This window comes from Drosophila erecta, unplaced genomic scaffold (genome assembly GCF_003286155.1).
Source record: "Drosophila erecta strain 14021-0224.00,06,07 unplaced genomic scaffold, DereRS2 tig00000294-arrow-arrow-pilon, whole genome shotgun sequence".
In the NCBI taxonomy this organism is placed as follows: Eukaryota; Metazoa; Arthropoda; class Insecta; order Diptera; family Drosophilidae; genus Drosophila; species Drosophila erecta.
The window spans coordinates 1,070,674-1,088,861 of NW_020825218.1; the positions used below are offsets into that span (position 1 = coordinate 1,070,674).

General features: G+C 31.9%; 1 protein-coding gene across 7 annotated transcripts; it reads left to right on the plus strand.

The window, feature by feature from the left end:
• Nucleotides 1-786: 786 nt before the first annotated feature.
• LOC6555820 (synaptotagmin-7) lies at nucleotides 787-17,178 on the plus strand. Of its 7 annotated transcripts, none has more exons than XM_026983271.1 (9): nucleotides 787-805; nucleotides 1,512-1,674; nucleotides 11,957-12,097; nucleotides 12,178-12,259; nucleotides 14,621-14,923; nucleotides 15,712-15,792; nucleotides 15,848-16,016; nucleotides 16,627-16,839; nucleotides 16,920-17,178. In XM_026983271.1, exons 2-9 carry the CDS (start codon nucleotides 1,514-1,516, stop codon nucleotides 17,018-17,020), a joined length of 1,251 nt encoding a protein of 416 aa, XP_026839072.1. In that variant the 5' UTR covers nucleotides 787-805; nucleotides 1,512-1,513; the 3' UTR covers nucleotides 17,021-17,178. The 7 variants fall into 7 exon arrangements, with proteins under 7 accessions (XP_026839072.1, XP_026839070.1, XP_026839068.1 ...); XM_026983269.1 differs by lacking the exon at nucleotides 787-805 and adding an exon at nucleotides 812-885; XM_026983267.1 differs by lacking the exon at nucleotides 787-805 and adding an exon at nucleotides 854-1,065.
• Nucleotides 17,179-18,188: the final 1,010 nt, after the last annotated feature.

An 18,188-nucleotide genomic window follows, 5' to 3' on the forward strand; every position in this document is an offset into this window, starting at 1 on the left:
TAAAAAATTGATTATTTTAAGCTTTGGAACTGGTAAATCGAGTTAACTCATTAGATATACAGCAATAATTTTCACAACAATTCTTCAATAGATATTATCTTCTTATTTTAAAACAGAGTTTTTCTGAGAATTGCGCCAAAGGATTGGTAAGGGATGTAATTGATAATATCCTTACGAAGGCTATTTAAAAATATACCTCCTGGTATCTGCCCAATAAGTTTCATACAAAGAAGTGACACACCAAGTAAAGACAAAAAAAAGTAAAAGTTGTTGTTCGTTTTGTTTGCCTGTCTGATGTTCCGTATAAAATCTTCTGCATATATGTATAAGTTTTAAATTGAAAAGAGATCCACCACAAATTTAGATACTTATTTCTGCTTCCCAAGCGGTGTTTTTAATAGTCGTCAGTATCGAGCATTTTAACACATATGCATATGTACTTTAAGTTTAAAGTGTAACAACGCAAAAATTGAATATTATTTCCTTAAAATATTGGGGCCAACGAGCACATTTTGTTCGCGCGTACCTATCGCTCACGATCAGAATCTTAATTTTTGTATATATATTATTTTTGGACATTAGTGTATCGCGATAACTATATTATCGACCTTTCGATGCATTTTTCAAAGAAATGTTAGATAGACGTTTTCAGAATTTTCCTTCAGTTTTTTTTTTGCCGAAGTGCAGTATTTAGATATTCCTAATGACTGGGACAACTCCATGCATATTGTACTAAGCCACAATTATATGTAGTTTGGAAAACGGTGAACGCTTCAAAGTACTTCGCAATATATCTCGTACCTATGTACGTACATACACTAGTATTTTCAACAGACTTGCGCACAGAGTCGAGCTTTTCACGCAATCGAGCTCTTATAAAAAAATGTATTCAAAGTGTTTTCATTGGCATAAGTAGTTGCTTGATATTAACTTATACGACAAATTGTTTTAAGAATAAAGTAGTTTTGAAGTAAAATACAGTGCTTGCCTTTTATTAAATTCGAAGGAAACACTTAAATTTTTAATAACAACACGCAATCTAACAAAACGGTGTTTAAACAGAGAGTACTTCAACTATTTTCCTGAATGTTTTATTAGTTTGTTCTGCTCATTACTCAATTGAGCACTCCGGCAGCTGCAACCATTGTGCCACCGAACTAATAACAAACAAATAATAACATTTTGCACCAAATTTTTCGAGCTTTATATCAGTTGAATCAGCAATGTGTACTCTATTAAATAGAAAGCCACTAAATAGCAAAAATATATTATTTACATTTTAAAGTACGACTTACTTACTATTGACTGTGGTATAATATATGTATTTGGCCTTAAATAAGATGTGTGTTGTTATTATATATTATTAAACGCCTTAGTTCTACAAGTTACGTTTTTATCTGCATGAAATAAATATGTATGCATGATATTATATCTTACATAATCGATTTCTTCGTTTCCTTAACCTGAATTTTCATGCATTAAAATGTTACCCTTACTTTTTACTATTGCAGAAATGGCAAGCATAGTTCTTATAGCTTGCCTGGCTATATTGGGTTTAATTATTGCAATCGCTCTTTTTCTGGCTGGAGGATACTTGTGGTGGAGGCATAAAAGATCCCAGTTACAGTTTATTGAACCCAATGAAGACGAGGAATCTAGTAGTTATAGTCTGCGGTAAGTATAAAGTTCGTGTTTTGTATTTTTGCATAATTTTCATTTGCCGTTTAGTATGTGACTACATGTGTAGTCATATATATTCATTGATAGCTCCAAATTAATAATCAATTAATTATAATCGATTGTACAATGTCAACGATTTTTGCGTGTGAATTTTTTTTATTCTATTCATTTAATTTTTTTACAATTACATTACCTTAGCAAATGATTAGCTTTAACAAAGAAAGATTAAAAAATTCTTAGATCAAGAAAATATATTATATCAATCCAGATGATAGTTTCTTATCGGTAAATTTGGTAATCAGTTCATACCCAGGAACCACAGTCCAATATGATATAATCATATATAGCTCTATAGCTGTTTATTTCGATATCTATAAATAACTTGTGTTAGTTTAATTGTATTATTACATAGGTCCAGATGGTAGATCGCGGGCCTGCACTCAATAAGTACACACACTTGCGCTAGTATATAATCGATATTGAAGGAAAGGTTGAATAAACCTTTGTGTACTTGCGTTATTGCATACATTTATTAAATTCAGTAAAATAAGCGGTGAAAGTGTTATAGTACAAATTTGACGTTTTGGGGCTGGTGGGCTAGTAATATTCACTACATAGATACTTAATAACAAAAAACACCCACATTTGGGAAGAAAGCAATGATTTTCTTTTTTTACATTTTTAATCGTTTTTAAAAAGCGTTTTGTAATTGTATAGATGTTAATTCCCCAAGATTCCCTTCCTTAAGATTCCCCAATTATTGACATATTACACATATTTTTATAGTTACTTTCCGAAATATATTCTTTATAAGATAGGGTCATAGATTTGCTGAAATTGACTAACATTTTGTTTTAAAAAACTTCGCATATCAAATTAAAAAAAACAAAAGTTTGGGTGGTCTTTTGGATACTTTGTCGTAGCCTATATGGGCAATACAAATGCCAAAACGAATTATTATTAAAACAATTGTCAAAAGCGTGGGTAGAAATTGGCAAGACAAATAATAATTAAATACATAAATAAATAATAGAAGTGTGGTCAAGACAGTTTGGGGCGGTTGAAGGGAAACAATATTTCGCTGCGGCTGTTTCTCTGGAATCTGCGTGCTCTTTTTTTCTTCTCAAGCTCTTTTTAGCTTTTTTAATTCCTGAGATCGGGGCGTTGATACGGACGGACAGACGGTCATGGTCAATTTGACGCGGCTTTATATTATATATACATATATATATATATATATAATATTATATATATTATATATATTTTATACTTTATAGTGTCGAAAATGTTTCCTTCTACTTGTTTCTACTCTTCAAGTATTTTAGTGTACACTTTACTCTACGAATAACAACGAGTAAAACAACGATTTCCATTAATAAGCAGATCATTTCCGTACTTTTCTTATGACATGTAAATTAGTGATAATTAAAAATGTAGTTGTATACCAACAACTATTCCGTCCAAGCTGGACGGACATAGCTAAATCGACTGAGGTACTGATACTGATTAAAAATATATGTATTTAATGTTTTTTTATATTGCTATTTACAAAGGTAAATACTAAGCTATGGCCTGTAGCTTAATGGCGTGATAAATATTGCGATTGCATCGATGTACGATGATCTTAAGTGTTTTTCGCTGTAATCGAATTAACGCTGCATTAACGTCTTCATAAACTTTCGAAAATGGCAGAGGAATATTAATTTCCGCTAATATATATATAATTATATGTTGGTATTTCCACTTCCACAACACTTTATTTTTGGAGAACAACGACCTTCTTAATTTTAGTCTCAAACTGAACTCTTCTTATTGATCTAGATTGATTAACGTTCAAGCCTCGGGTTCGAGCTTTTCAAATATGGACTTTGGATTTTAGGATTAGAGAGAGAGCTTTGGAGTTATCTGCATTTCTCTTGGATCCAAGTGCATTCGCTCTTGGATTCAAGTGAAAATTATTAGATTCTTAAGATTTTGTTTACTTGAAATTTAAAACTTTTGTTTTCGAGTTTGCGAGTCCGAACTTTGAACGTGGGAACTTGACAATTATGCAAAGAATGTTTAGTCTACCAATGGGTGATTTGTTTAAATAACATCCTGTATTCGTATTACTTGGGGTTTTTCCGCTTGGCTTTGGTTCTGGGATTCTGCTGACGGTTTTATTCTTATCTAGGGGCCGAGATTTACAATTGTGAGGTATAGGGTAGTATTGGGTATGCTTGTTGTGTGTGTAAATAAGTAGGCATGTGCTTAAGTCTAAGGGACTTTTGGATATGTCACTCCCCCAACCTTTGTTTTTGGCCTGTCCTCAGGTCACTAAATTTGGACAATTTGGGTATAACATAAAATTATGTGATTGAATTAAATTATTTTCTGATTGAATATTATCAAAAGTTTCTGGGTGCGGATGTTCTTCTTTTGGTTTACAATATTTTATCATTATTTTCTTAGGTATATTTTTAAACTTATATGTTGAGTACAGAATTAGGCTTATAGTTATAATTACAAAAGTTGTCACACATATTATTTGGAATACATTGTAGTATTTTACATGTGAATTTATTATTTCTTTGGTTTGTAAATACTCTATGGGTTCTAATTTTGTAACATTATTAGTAATGTAAATTGTTTGTGTAAAATCTGCTAGATTGTTTGAAATTATGAATTCATCAATTTGGATTGTAAAATTTTTAATCTTTACAATATTATTTCCTGATATTACAATTTTGTTGTTAGTGCAATCTTGATTGATAGTTGTTTCTGGTAGATTCTATGTAATTAGTATATTCGGTTATATGTAATTGATCTGGAAATTTTTGTGAGTCTTAGTGTATTTACACTGAGTTTCTTCTTGTTTGATTAATCCAACTATGCATTTGTCATATATTACTAACCCTGTATCCTTATGGTATACTTGATTATTGAAAATATAGAACTTATCGAATATTTGCTCAGTTAGAATATTATTATGTTCATCTGGGTACGGGACTACTTGAAAGTAAATCTGCTAGATTGTTTGAAATTATGAATTCATCAATTTGGATTGTACAATTTTTAATCTTTACAATATTATTTCCTGATATTACAATTTTGTTGTTAGTGCAATCTTGATTGATAGTTGTTTCTGGTAGATTCTATGTAATTAGTATATTCGGTTATATGTAATTGATCTGGAAATTTTTGTGAGTCTTAGTGTATTTACACTGAGTTTCTTCTTGTTTGATTAATCCAACTATGCATTTGTCATATATTACTAACCCTGTATCCTTATGGTATACTTGATTATTGAAAATATAGAACTTATCGAATATTTGCTCAGTTAGAATATTATTATGTTCATCTGGGTACGGGACTACTTGAAAGTAAATCTGCTAGATTGTTTGAAATTATGAATTCATCAATTTGGATTGTACAATTTTTAATCTTTACAATATTATTTCCTGATATTACAATTTTGTTGTTAGTGCAATCTTGATTGATAGTTGTTTCTGGTAGATTCCATGTAATTAGTATATTCGGTTATATGTAATTGATCTGAAAATTTTTGTGAGTCTTAGTGTATTTACACTGAGTTTCTTCTTGTTTGATTAATCCAACTATGCATTTGTCATATATTACTAACCCTGTATCCTTATGGTATACTTGATTATTGAAAATATAGAACTTATCGAATATTTGCTCAGTTAGAATATTATTATGTTCATCTGGGTACGGGACTACTTGAAAGATTGGAACTTTTGTGACTTCGCTTGGAATATGGGAAATAATTAAAATCTCGTTTGTATCTGTTTTAAGTCAAGTTGATGTTTTTATTTTTAACATTTTTTCTGAGTTTAATTGTTTCAAGTAATCATGTTTTAATAGTTTCGGGTTATAGATTCCTATCCTAGTTAGCTGCATTCCTAATTCTGGGAATTGCTGTAAATTGAATATTAATATCGCGATCTGTTGGTTCTTTTCTTTCTCTACTCTGAACTTGTTAATAATGTCTATTCCGCTGTTGATTACGTCTATAACCATGTTTAAGTCTTGGGTTTTCACGGAATTTTCTGAAAGGTTATTGATTTTTCCTTCCAACTCATCCCTATCGTTCTGGTCTAAGGTGCCAAATAAATATTTATACGCTGTTCCTACTACATTTAAAAGACCTCTTTTACTTCGTTTAATAATTCTTAGTCCATTGATTTCCCATTTTTAATTTCTCAACTAGATATTGAATTTGGGGTACATTTGAAAAGACTTTTGCCTCTTCTACTAGGTTCTCAACTGTTAGCATTGTCTTCGTTATTTTAATACTTAAGTAATGGTATTCGTAGCTTATCGGAATTTCTATTGTTCCTGTTTGGAATATAACGTATCCATTCTTGGCATTGAGTGGGTTTACTTCTGTATTACTGGATTGGTGATAAAGGGTATCATACAAATAAGTAATATAGGGAAGTATATGGCATCGCTTAACTCTCTTTGGGTTGTCTGGAATTATCGTATTTACTATTATTAATTTTCTTCTGCTTTTTGAATTTTGACTTATAGTGTACGATTTTCCTACCGCGATTGTCTCTTCGAAATGTTCTGTTTTCTTGAATGGGTTGTTTACCTTGCTTTTTGCAAGTGGAGTTTGTCTATATCTCGTGTTGATTGCAAACTCATGTCTCTTTTCATTAAGTTTATTGATTTTGTCGATTTTATTTTGCTGGACATTAAAGTCTGGGCTGCCGGAGTTCTTTGGTAGTGTTATGTTTGGTTTATGATTGTAAACAAATAGGATTGTTTCAAATTTTGTACATCTATCCTCTATGTTTTGTTCGCTGCCAATGATTTTTAGTTTCTCGTTTACTGTTTTATGGAACCTCTCTATATCGGATACTCCGTTTTTACATGTAGTGACGGAATTGTTTGCTTCGAAATCTTTGCTTCTAACCAATCTCTACTTTTCACCTCAATGAGTGATGCGAATTTCGAATAGATGTCTATGCATGATAGAAATATTTGGTTTCCGGTGAGATAGAAATCTATTACGTATTTTTCTCTTACGTTGAATATTTCTGGAGTTGTTTCAAATGTCAATTTCGTATTTCTGTGTTCTGTTTTCGCTATCTTACAGATTTCACATTTGTTAATGATATTCTGGATTAATTTTTGGCTATCTGGAAAATAGTATTCTTCATTAAACCAGTTAGTGGTTTTTTCTATTCCTGGGTGTAGAACTTCTTTATGTCTTTTCAATATTAAATCTATTAGTTTTTTGGTACATCTTAGTAATTTAGTAAAACTGTTAGGGCTTATAATTTCAGTGTATGCCCTCTGTAAAATCAGAAAATCTTCGTTATTAGGGAAGTAAATAGCGCTGTTCTTAGTGCACAAATATTCCTTAATGATGTTTTTGGCGAATTCAACTGTCATTTCTTTATGGATTATTTTGATTTTTAACTTTTGAAAATCATGGCTTTCGTTGGTCGTGTCGTTATTTCCTTTTTCTAGTTCTAGCTGTCTAGAATAATAATTAAGTGGTCTCTCGGTTATTGATATGTAATTTAAATTATCTCCACTCGCGCTATGGACTGTTGCGTTTGCGCTATCTGCGACTTCAGGTAGCATGGCTTCTTCGATTTTTGTGCGGGAAAGGGCGTCGGCTACATGGTTTTCTTTGCCCGGAAGGTATTTTAATTTGTAATCAAATTCGTTCAATTTTATTTTCCATCTTTGTAACTTCATGGTTGGCTCTTTAATATTATTAAGCCATACTAAAGGCTTATGATCACTTAATATTTCAAATGGTCTACCAAATAAATAAGACCTGAAATATTTCGTTGCCCAAACGATAGCTAACAATTCTTTCTCAATTGTAGCGTAATTAATCTCATGCTCATTTAGTGTTCTACTGGCATAACAGATGGGTTTATGATTCTGAGATAGCACAGCACCAATAGCTAAATTACTTGCATCGGTTGTCAGCGAGAATGGTTTTGAGAAATATGAATATATCAGTATGGGGTCTGAAGTTATTAGAACTTTTTGCGTTTCGAAAGATTCAATGTAGTCTTTATTTTTGGTGTCGATAACTGCACCTTTCTTTAGTTTAAGGGTCATAGGTTTAACTACCTTGGCAAAGTTAGGAATGAACTTGCGATAGAACCCACATAATCCCAAAAATTATTTTATTTGTTTTGGTGTCTTAGGTAATGGAAAATTTGTGATTGCATTAGTTTTGTTTGGATTGGGTTTGATGCCGTTTGTGGTTACAATATGTCCCAGGAATTCGGTTTCCTTCTTCATGAACTCACATTTGTCTAGCTGTAATTTTAAGTTAGCATCCCTGAGTTTCCCAAAGACTTTCCTTAGAGATAAAATGTGTTCCTCCAATGAAGTGGAGTAAATTATAATATCGTCCAGGTATACTAGGCAGTCCTTGTAGATGAAATCTTCCAGAAGATTGTTCATACAACTCTGAAAAGTTGCAGGGGCATTTTTCAAACCAAAGGGCATGCGTGTATATTCATAGTGCCAGTGTTCGGTTGAAAAGACTGTTTTCGCGATGGAATTCTTATCCATTTGAATTTGGTGAAAACCTTTGGCTAGATCAATCGCTGTAAAATATTGGCATCGTCCGAGTTTATCCAATATCTCATCCATTCTAGGGATGGGGAATTTGTCGTTGGCAGTTATTTCGTTGAGATTCCTATAGTCCACTACTAACCTAAATTTCTGTTTCCCAGAGGCTTCTGCCTTCTTAGGGACCACCCAAATGGGAGAACAATAAGGCGACTTCGATTTGCGAATTATACCTTGTTCTATCATTTCATTAATTTGTTTGTTGACTTCTTGGTCAACACCTTGGGGGTATTTATAAGGTTTTCGGTAAACTGGATTTTCGTGTTGAGTTTGGATAACATGTTTAATGGTACTTGTGAAGGTCAAATTTTCTCCTTCTTTGTTCTGAATGTCTCTATATTCATATAGGACCTTCCTTAAACGTTCGACTTCTTCTACATTTAAATGTTCGAGTCTGTATTCGTTACATTCGCGTAATTCGTTATTTATCGCGAAGTTGACTATATCATTGTCCATTGTGTCAATGTTTACTTTTGGAGCGAGGCACCGCTGATGCGGTCTCCTCCTTTTGCTTAATCTTGGGTTTAAGCTTGGGTTTAAGGCATTTTGCGGGTGTGGTTTCGACTTTTTCTTCTTCGTACCTAAATTTGTAGGTTCTTGAACCTAGAGTTACGGTTTCTTTTTCGTAGTCAATTTTTGCTTTTGTTTCTTCGAGATATTTTCGACCTAACAGGAAATCATAACTATCGGAAAAATTATGGAATAGATTATGCATAGAATTTTTGTACGGACGGTCTTTTTATCGGCCTATTATTGATCACGTTTGAAGTTGAAGGTTGAAAATTGAGAGGATTGTTTTGTCTGCCTTGATTTAATTCCCTTCTAAAAGAATAATAATTTCCCCTCTGATCGGGAGGTATAGGACGAGTCATGTATTGATTTTGATTGGTTACAGGGTAGTGAGCGCCATAACTATTATGTCTGCTGTTAAAGTATCTTTGATTCATATTTCCTCTGTTCTTTTGCTCATGCCTGTCTAATTTATTAAAGTATTGATTTTCGGGGTTACCGTCGTATTGACCTAACTCCATCGTGGCTTGTTTTAATTTAGCAATGGTATCAATGTCCTTACGCGCTAATGACATGTACATTCTATCTGCCAATTTTCGATCTATAGTGGTTTTAATTGTTCGCTTTAACATTTCAGTGTAGTTTAGCTTATCTGTGGGGTCGTTTTCTAATTCTAGTTTGTCAAAAATGTTCAAGTATTGTAATTGTAATTTTTCTATAAACTTACTTTTGCTACCAGGGTATGTTGTTTCTTCCAGTTGTCTCACTAAGGTTACATATGGTCTATGGTCCTTGAATGATGTTGCCAGGGTTGTTTTAATTCGCATCCATGTCGTTGCTCTTGCTTGAATTACGACTTCCAGTGCTGAATCCGTGATCAGGCGTTTTACTGCTCCATATATTACGTGTGCCTGCCTGGCATCTTGGGTGGGGTATAGGTTTAGTAATTGTTCGACCTGGTTGACAAATCCGGAGGTGTGCCATTGGTGTAGTGTAGTTCTTTAATCTGGCCCAGTAGTTGATTCAGGTGGTTTTCGGAAAGCTGTGGAACTGCCATATTGTAATTTTTTTGTTGATTTCTTAATGCACCGAGTTTTTTGTTACTTGGTTTATTTAAACCCACAGAAAAAATTTTATATATATTTTTTTATATATATTTTATATAAAATCCCGCACGGGATTTTTATTAGTTTGCAGAGTTTATCTGACCACACGGGATTTTTTTATTATGAAATCTACACGCACGTAGATTCTTTTGCGGATCCATTTAATTTAGAAATCACTGTTATAATTCGCTGGTCAGTACCGTACTTAAGGACTTCGTATTTAATGATGATCCTACCGACTGCGCCATTTATATGTTGGTAATTTCCATAAGTCAACAAAATATAATTTTTATTAACTGAATAATTACAACACTTTATTAATTTAATTCTCAAACTGAACTTCTCTTATTGATCTAGATTGATTAACGTTCAAGCCTCAGCTTCGAGCTTTTCAAATATGGACTTTGGATTTTAGAATTAGAGAGAAAGCTTTGTAGTTATCTGCATTTCTCTTGGAGAAATTCATTATCTGCATTCGCATTCGCTCTTGGATACAAGTGCTCTTAGATTCTTAAGATTTTGTTTATTTGAAATTTAAAACTTTTGTTTTCGAGATTGCGAGTCCGAACTTTGAACGTGTGGGAACTTGACAATTAGGCAAAGAATGTTTAGTCTACCAATGGGTGATTTGTTTAAATAACATCCTGAATTTTTATTACTTGGGGTTTTTCCGCTTGGCTTTGGTTCTGGGATTCTGCTTTTTATTCCTATCTAGGGGCTGAGTGCATAAAGGGTAATATGGGGTATGTTGATTTACAATTGTGAGGTATAGGGTAGAATTGGGTATGCTTGTTGTGTGTGTAAATAAGTAGGCATGTGCTTAAGTCTAAGGGACTTATGGATATGTCACTATATATATGTATATATTTATTTTTTTTTATATACAGTGGTGGACACTAATTTAGTACACTATGTATGATCGATTTTCTTTTCTTATTTTCTCAGTTGTTAAAATGATTAGATCAGTAATATTTTATTGTGCGGGTAGGTTACTAAGTAGATACTTAGTATTCTTTTACTTTTGTATTCTTTCTTTGCCATTCGATTTTATCCAGAAACCCCCAAAATTGGCTGGAAACGAATTTAGCACACTTGACAAAACAGTGTATTTTTATACAGTAAACAAATTTTTTTTTTTATTTAACTTTTAATATTATGTTGTATATCCTTTATGCTTATATACTTAAAGAAGTCTATGTGGCAAACTCTCCACCAAAGCTGCGCATCCCTTCTGCGGTAAGGCAGACCAACCATTTTTTATTGCTCTTTAGTTCATTTAAATTGCTGGGTGTTACAAGTCCAATCTGCTTCTGAGCATCCACCCGAAAATTCTGAATAGGATTGAGATCGGCGAACTGAGCTGGCCCCTTCATAACGTCAATAATGCTATCCTGAAGGCAACTCTTCACTAGTCGTGAAGTATGCTTAGGATCGTTATCGTGCATAAAACGCCACTGTAACGGTAAATTATCATCCGTTGATCCATCTTGTGTACTTCACCCACACCATGCCAAGAAAATGCTGCCCACAACATTACACTTCCTCCACCATGCTTGACCGTCTTTTATGGTGTGTCGTGGATGGTGTTGCATGTTCGGAGGACGCCAAAGAGCAGCCAAGATCCTTTGAAACATATGAAATTGATTTTCCCGGCGATTTCATGATTTGGATGACATCTCGCTGTGCTTCAGTACACCAGCGACCTTTAGCCATTTTAAACCGAAGTTTTTTGTATTTACCGAAGTAATAAAGCACAATTAATTAATTTAAGATCAAAAAAATACGCATGCTTCCAACAACTGTAAGTTGTGCTCAAGTGTGCTAAATTCGTGTCCAGCCAATTTTGGGGGTGTCTGCATAAAATCGAATTGCAAAATTACGGTACTTATTCTCTACTTAGTAACCTACCCGCACAATAAAATATTACTGATCTAATAATTTTAACAACTGAGAAAATAAGAAAAGAAAATCGACCATGCATAGTGTGCTAAATTAGTGTCCACCACTGTATATTATACATATATATATATTTTAATGCGAATTTTCAGGGCTGCTCAGGATATTGCTGACTCCGGTAATCCACCTACAAAACCGCAAGTGCCAGTGACACAAGCTATCACGACTCCTCTGCAAAACAATATTAACAGGAAACTAAATGGATTTTTAAGTCTTAGAACTCCTTTGATTGGGTATGTATTCAAGAAAATCATGCAAATGAGTGAATATCTATGTTTTATCTATGTTATAACATACGTTATAACGTTTAAAGCGTTTCGGGAGCCTCTCAAACAAAACCGCAAAGCGTTTCTTCACTTGCAAATCCTGGAGATGGGACTACAAAAGATTCTGCAGTAAGTATATAAGCGTTTTTATATTGAACCTACAAATCGAAAACAATGAAATATAAAAATTGTATTATGATCAGCACTTAGATATATAGGACCGATAAAATGTTTCATATGCACTTACTACTGCGTTTCAAACTGTATCGATAAGTACTATTAAATAAAAAATAATGTCGACAAGTTGACAGACTGACATGATTATATCGATGCGGCTAATGATCCTTTGGTGGGTGTAAAACTGAGGTATTTTAATTTTAAGCTACCACATTTGGCCCACACCTATGTTTCGTCAATCAAGCCTGGGCAACCAGTAGAGTTCCATCGTCTTCCCTTGCGGAGGGAAGTCCTCCTCGAGGGAATCCCAGCGAAAAAACAGGTTCTGTTAAAGCTGGCGTCTCGAATTTGTATGTCCACGAATCATATTTCCCTTTTAAGCTTAAATTAAATTTCTTGTTTTGCGACAATTTTTCTTCCTTGGCGTGCAATGATTATATTGCGGGATTAGATTTTTAGGTAATAACATATTAACGTATAAATAGGAAATACCTAATAATAGCTAATAACCTTTTTTATTATTTTTCTTTGAGAAATGAAACATTTGAAACATGTGGAGCGATTACAAGGGATTACGTTTTATTTGTTGGTTCGAACGTTGGTTCGAACATGAGTTACGAAACCAATTGTAAATTAACGGCTTAATGCAGAACCCTAAGCCAAAAGTGCAGGCGCGTGGGTACAGGAGAGAGAGAGAGCACGAGAGGGGCGAGCTTAGAAGGCTACACAGTTTCTCTGCATATATACCGAAAGATTCGTACAGCTGATGTGCAGTAGAGATTAATTGCATTTTCAATGTTGGCAATAAACAAAATCATAAATGTAGGAAATGTGGGATATTAAAAATATATTTTGAGAGGTCTCGCTTCAAAATCAGCCCTATTCTAGCCTTGAATTTGGCAAATGTCAAAAATGTCGAAAACTTTGTTTTTTTTTCATTTTTAATCGCCAATAACAACCACTTTCTTGGTTACTCGTAGAGAAAAGAATGTACTAGATTCGTTAAGAACTGTATTGTTACGCCCACTCTAACGACCACAAACGAAAACGAATACGAAAACTGTTACGGGCACACTTTTGAAAAAATTTCCAATGCTTTTTATACCCGTTACTCGGAGAGTAAAAAGGTATTCTGTATTCGGTGAAAAGTGTGTAAAAGCCAAAAGGAAGCGTTTCCGATATATATTTTTGATCAGAATCAATAGTCGAGTTGAATTGTTTAAAGATTCTTGGTTTCGCGATTGATAGATGTTTCATAATCTGCATTGCTTGCAAACAGTCCACACCTTCATTTTATTTGACATCGATTTCTAGGGATTTTAAATACTTTATATAATAAAATAGCTTGGTTCTCGGAAAAATGCTAAACCAAGCAATATTTTATACCTATCAATGTTATACTGAACTCTAAAAGTTCTAAAGCTAAGAAGTTCTTTATAAGCTTATAAAACGTTTTTTTTACATTTTCATTTCGTTTCAAATTTAATTGAATTCATTCCATTAATTTCCATAACAGTAGGAAATAATTGTATATAATTTATAATATTTTAATATCAGAAAAAATTTGAGTGTACATATCTCTGGATCAAGTAAACATAATATTTTGATAAAAAATATTTATTAAAAAAATTAACTACTAAAAGTTTACTTATCCGAAAGGCTTTTCGAAATATTTGTTTGCTCTCTTGCTGAAAAATGCTTTGCTTATACATTAAGAAATTCGTAAAATCGTATAAATATTTAAAAAATTCGTTTGTTTTACAATTTAAAACTTATCATTTTGTCCTTTTCACGGACTTTGAGGAAACTGGGAAAAAAGTATGTGTGAACTTTATCTGATACTTAGGTATGACCTATGGCAGAAATTATAAAGTACTCAGTTTCGACTGAATTTTTTTTGTGAAATATTATTGATTAAATTCTGCGAGTAAACATGATGTCAATAAATACACATTATTAAAGATTCATGTATGACATTTTTAAAGTCTTGTTTTTAATCATTCTGTGGAACAAGAAAGAGGAGCAACACAATAGTCAACTTTTGTTGGTAGTATATAAGGCGAATGAATCCAATTTATTTTTTAAATAATCTTCTGAATTGCAAAATGAATTGATAAGGATGACAAAGACGGACATGGCTAAATCGACCGGTTGTTGATACTAATTGTGAATACCTATGTCTTCTTTATACTGTCGCAAATATTTTTTACACAACGTTGCAACGAGCAATTTAAAGGGGGAGTGGCTAACTTTGATAATAATTCCTTTCGTTTCGATGTACTAATTGTTAACTCCTTTCTTTTAATTTTTTAGAATAAAAGTATCTCAATGACAGACATGTATTTGGATAGCACCGATCCAAGTGAAAATGTTGGGCAAATACATTTCTCCTTGGAGTATGATTTCCAAAACACAACTTTAATTTTAAAAGTTCTTCAAGGAAAAGAGCTTCCAGCAAAAGATTTGAGTGGTACTTCCGATCCATATGTTCGTGTAACGCTGTTACCAGATAAAAAGCATAGATTGGAAACCAAAATAAAACGACGAACACTAAATCCACGATGGAATGAAACATTTTATTTTGAGGGTTTTCCAATTCAAAAACTTCAATCACGTGTAAGTAACAAGTTAGAACTGTTAGACCTTCTTGGAAGAAAAATTTTAAAGTTTTAGGCAGTTTATTGAGTTACAAATTCGCATTCTTATATTTACAAGTACAAGTTTTGCAACTTGTTGAACAAATTTGATATATTGTTATATATATTGTTTATAGTTACTATAGAAAGATTATTTATAATATTATAATACGAATTCTTTTTTGGTGTGAAATTTAGGTAGATCTTAATTTATATAATTATTTATTAAAAGAGGGTTAATAAAAGTAAGAATATTTGACCACCTTCCTAGACGAATTGATATAGATATAGTTTTGAAGTAACAATCTAAAAGGGTTTCAAAAATATTTATATTGTTTTTTTTGTATATTATTAATGATTGGGATGTGATTTTTTAATTGTTAAGGCCTGATACACAGAATTACATTTTGTATTTTTAAATATGGATATTGAATTATTGTTTATTTTAATTTTAATTGTTAATTTTTTTCTTTTATTTTAATTGTTAATTTTAAGCACGGAGGAACGGATAAAACTTTTTCGATTCGTCTAGTGATTTTGACTAAAAATATGTTCATTCGCTCCGTAACGTGATTCATGGCGCTGTAAACTTCTGATTGAAATTCAAAATTTTTTGCGAGGGTATTTTGATTACATTTTTGTTATTGACAGGTATATGGAAAACCTAGGTACACGTATAAATTAAAATTATTTCCAAGTTATAAATTAAATAACATTCACAATTTTAATGTTATTGTGTTTTTATATGGACAATTCCAAATGGTGAAGGTTTTACACTTACATGTCTTTGATTACGATCGGTTCTCAAGAGATGACTCCATAGGGGAAGTATTTCTTCCTTTATGCCAGGTAAATAATTCATCTAAGACGTATTTCCTAAAATGTATATTGTTTATTTAATAAGGTTGACTTTGCTGGCAAACAGTCTTTTTGGAAGGCGTTAAAGCCCCCTGCAAAGGATAAATGCGGAGAACTTCTCTCATCTCTTTGCTATCACCCGTCAAACTCAATTTTGACTTTAACATTAATTAAAGCGAGGAATTTAAAGGCCAAAGATATCAACGGAAAATCTGGTAAGCAGAACAAGTTTATAATATAAGAGAATTTTTATTGTTTTAATTACGTATTCTTGTACTTAATTAAAGAATGGAATAATTATATCCGTTACTCAACTAGATTCGTTGAAAAGTATGTAACCGGTAGATGGAATCCTTTCCAATAAAGTAGATTATTCTTGAAAATGACCAATAGCCAAGTCGATCTGGCCATGTCCGTCCGTCTATTTGTCCGCGTGAACGCAGAGATCTCCTGAACTATAAAAGTTGGAAAATTTAGATTACGGCGAAAAACTGATTGGCCGCGTTATTTTACCAATTTATTTGGCAGTTGCAGTATAGACATTGTTTTTTTCTCAGACAAAATTTATTGTTAAAAGGGTTGTTGTTCTAAATTTGGGAAATTGAAAGTTTCCAAACTATATTTTAACCGCGAATTTAAACGTTTGCATTAAAATAATTAGGATTTCAATAATTTCACATGTTTCAACTCGACTATGACATTATCTCTTGTTTTTAATTAATTTTCCGACTGTTTCTATGCCAGCTATATGATATTCAAATGTGTTGTTGATTAACTAGAAGACTTTCCACCAGAAATGCAAATGTAATATTTTTTTACTTGTAGATCCTTACGTAAAGGTTTGGCTTCAGTTTGGAGATAAAAGGGTAGAGAAAAGAAAAACGCCTATATTTACGTGTACATTAAATCCAGTATTTAATGAATCGTTTAGTTTTAACGTACCATGGGAAAAAATAAGAGAATGTTCCTTGGATGTTATGGTGATGGATTTTGATAACATTGGACGAAACGAGTTAATAGGACGAATATTATTAGCTGGTAAAAATAAAAATAAAATTTCTACACCTCAATATTAACTATTCTTTACTAAAATCAATATTTTTCTATGCAATCACTAGGGAAAAACGGTTCTGGAGCATCGGAAACTAAGCATTGGCAGGACATGATCTCAAAACCCAGACAAACTGTAGTACAATGGCATCGCTTAAAACCTGAGTAACTTTAATACGAACTCCCTAATAACAAATAATTAACACCAGCAAGTATATCGGAGAACACCGTACATTGATGGATGTGCATACATTAGTTTAATTATAGTTGCTTTCATAGCAATATCATTTCGAATTAATGTATAAAGTCGAAAATAATTTAAATCTGCAGAAATTAATATTATATTGTTTACAAAAATTTTACCTCTACCCAAAAAACCATTAAAATTCAATAAAGTATTTGTTTTGATAAGAGCAATAGTTTTATACGTGCTTAATACATAAATATATATATATATATATATATATATATATATATATATATATATATATATATATATATATATATATATATATATATGTATATATATGTATATATATGTATATATATATGTATATATATGTATATATATATATATATGTTTTGTAAGGACATTATTATTATACAAGCTATTATAAACGATTGTAAAGTCGTTCAAAAAATCCTGTTAAAACACTGTTGCACAAAGAAGTACCACTTTTCGATGGAAAAGTCCTTAAAGTTCAAAAATACTCTTTTCCATCACTTAATTTTATTGAAGCATAAAGGGTGATAAGGGCAAACCATTCAAAAACATGACCAAGTGCAATTTTTGAGTACATTCAAATAATTTTAAATTTATTTTCCGGAGAATTATATGCATGGTATATTGTAATTTCTTAAACAATCTCGTTTTCTTATTTCAATCCTAATAAAATCTACAACAAGTGAAAATTTCCATTAATGCTTTTAAGAAGCGTTACGTAAATATTTGTGTGTGATTATTTTTTCAAATATTTAAACAAATTGTATATGTTGTATTTGCTTTAAATTAAGGAATCAGTTTGTCATTATCCGATTTTTCAAAAAAATTTATTTCTTAATAAAAAAAAGCATTTAATAAATTTAAATAAAGTTGAATGTTTTTGAATGCGATCTTGGCATTTTAAAAATCGGGAACGGTACCGGTGTTAGGTAATACATTTAAGCGATAAGAAAGTTGCATATGTCTATCGATATATATTTGCAAGATAGACATCTGTCAAAATTAAAAAAAAAAAGAAAATTTCATTTAATTTATGAAAATGTATATAATACGATTGAATTGTTAAATTGTAACATTAAATAGTTCAACAAAAATCAAGGAAAAACATTGTTAC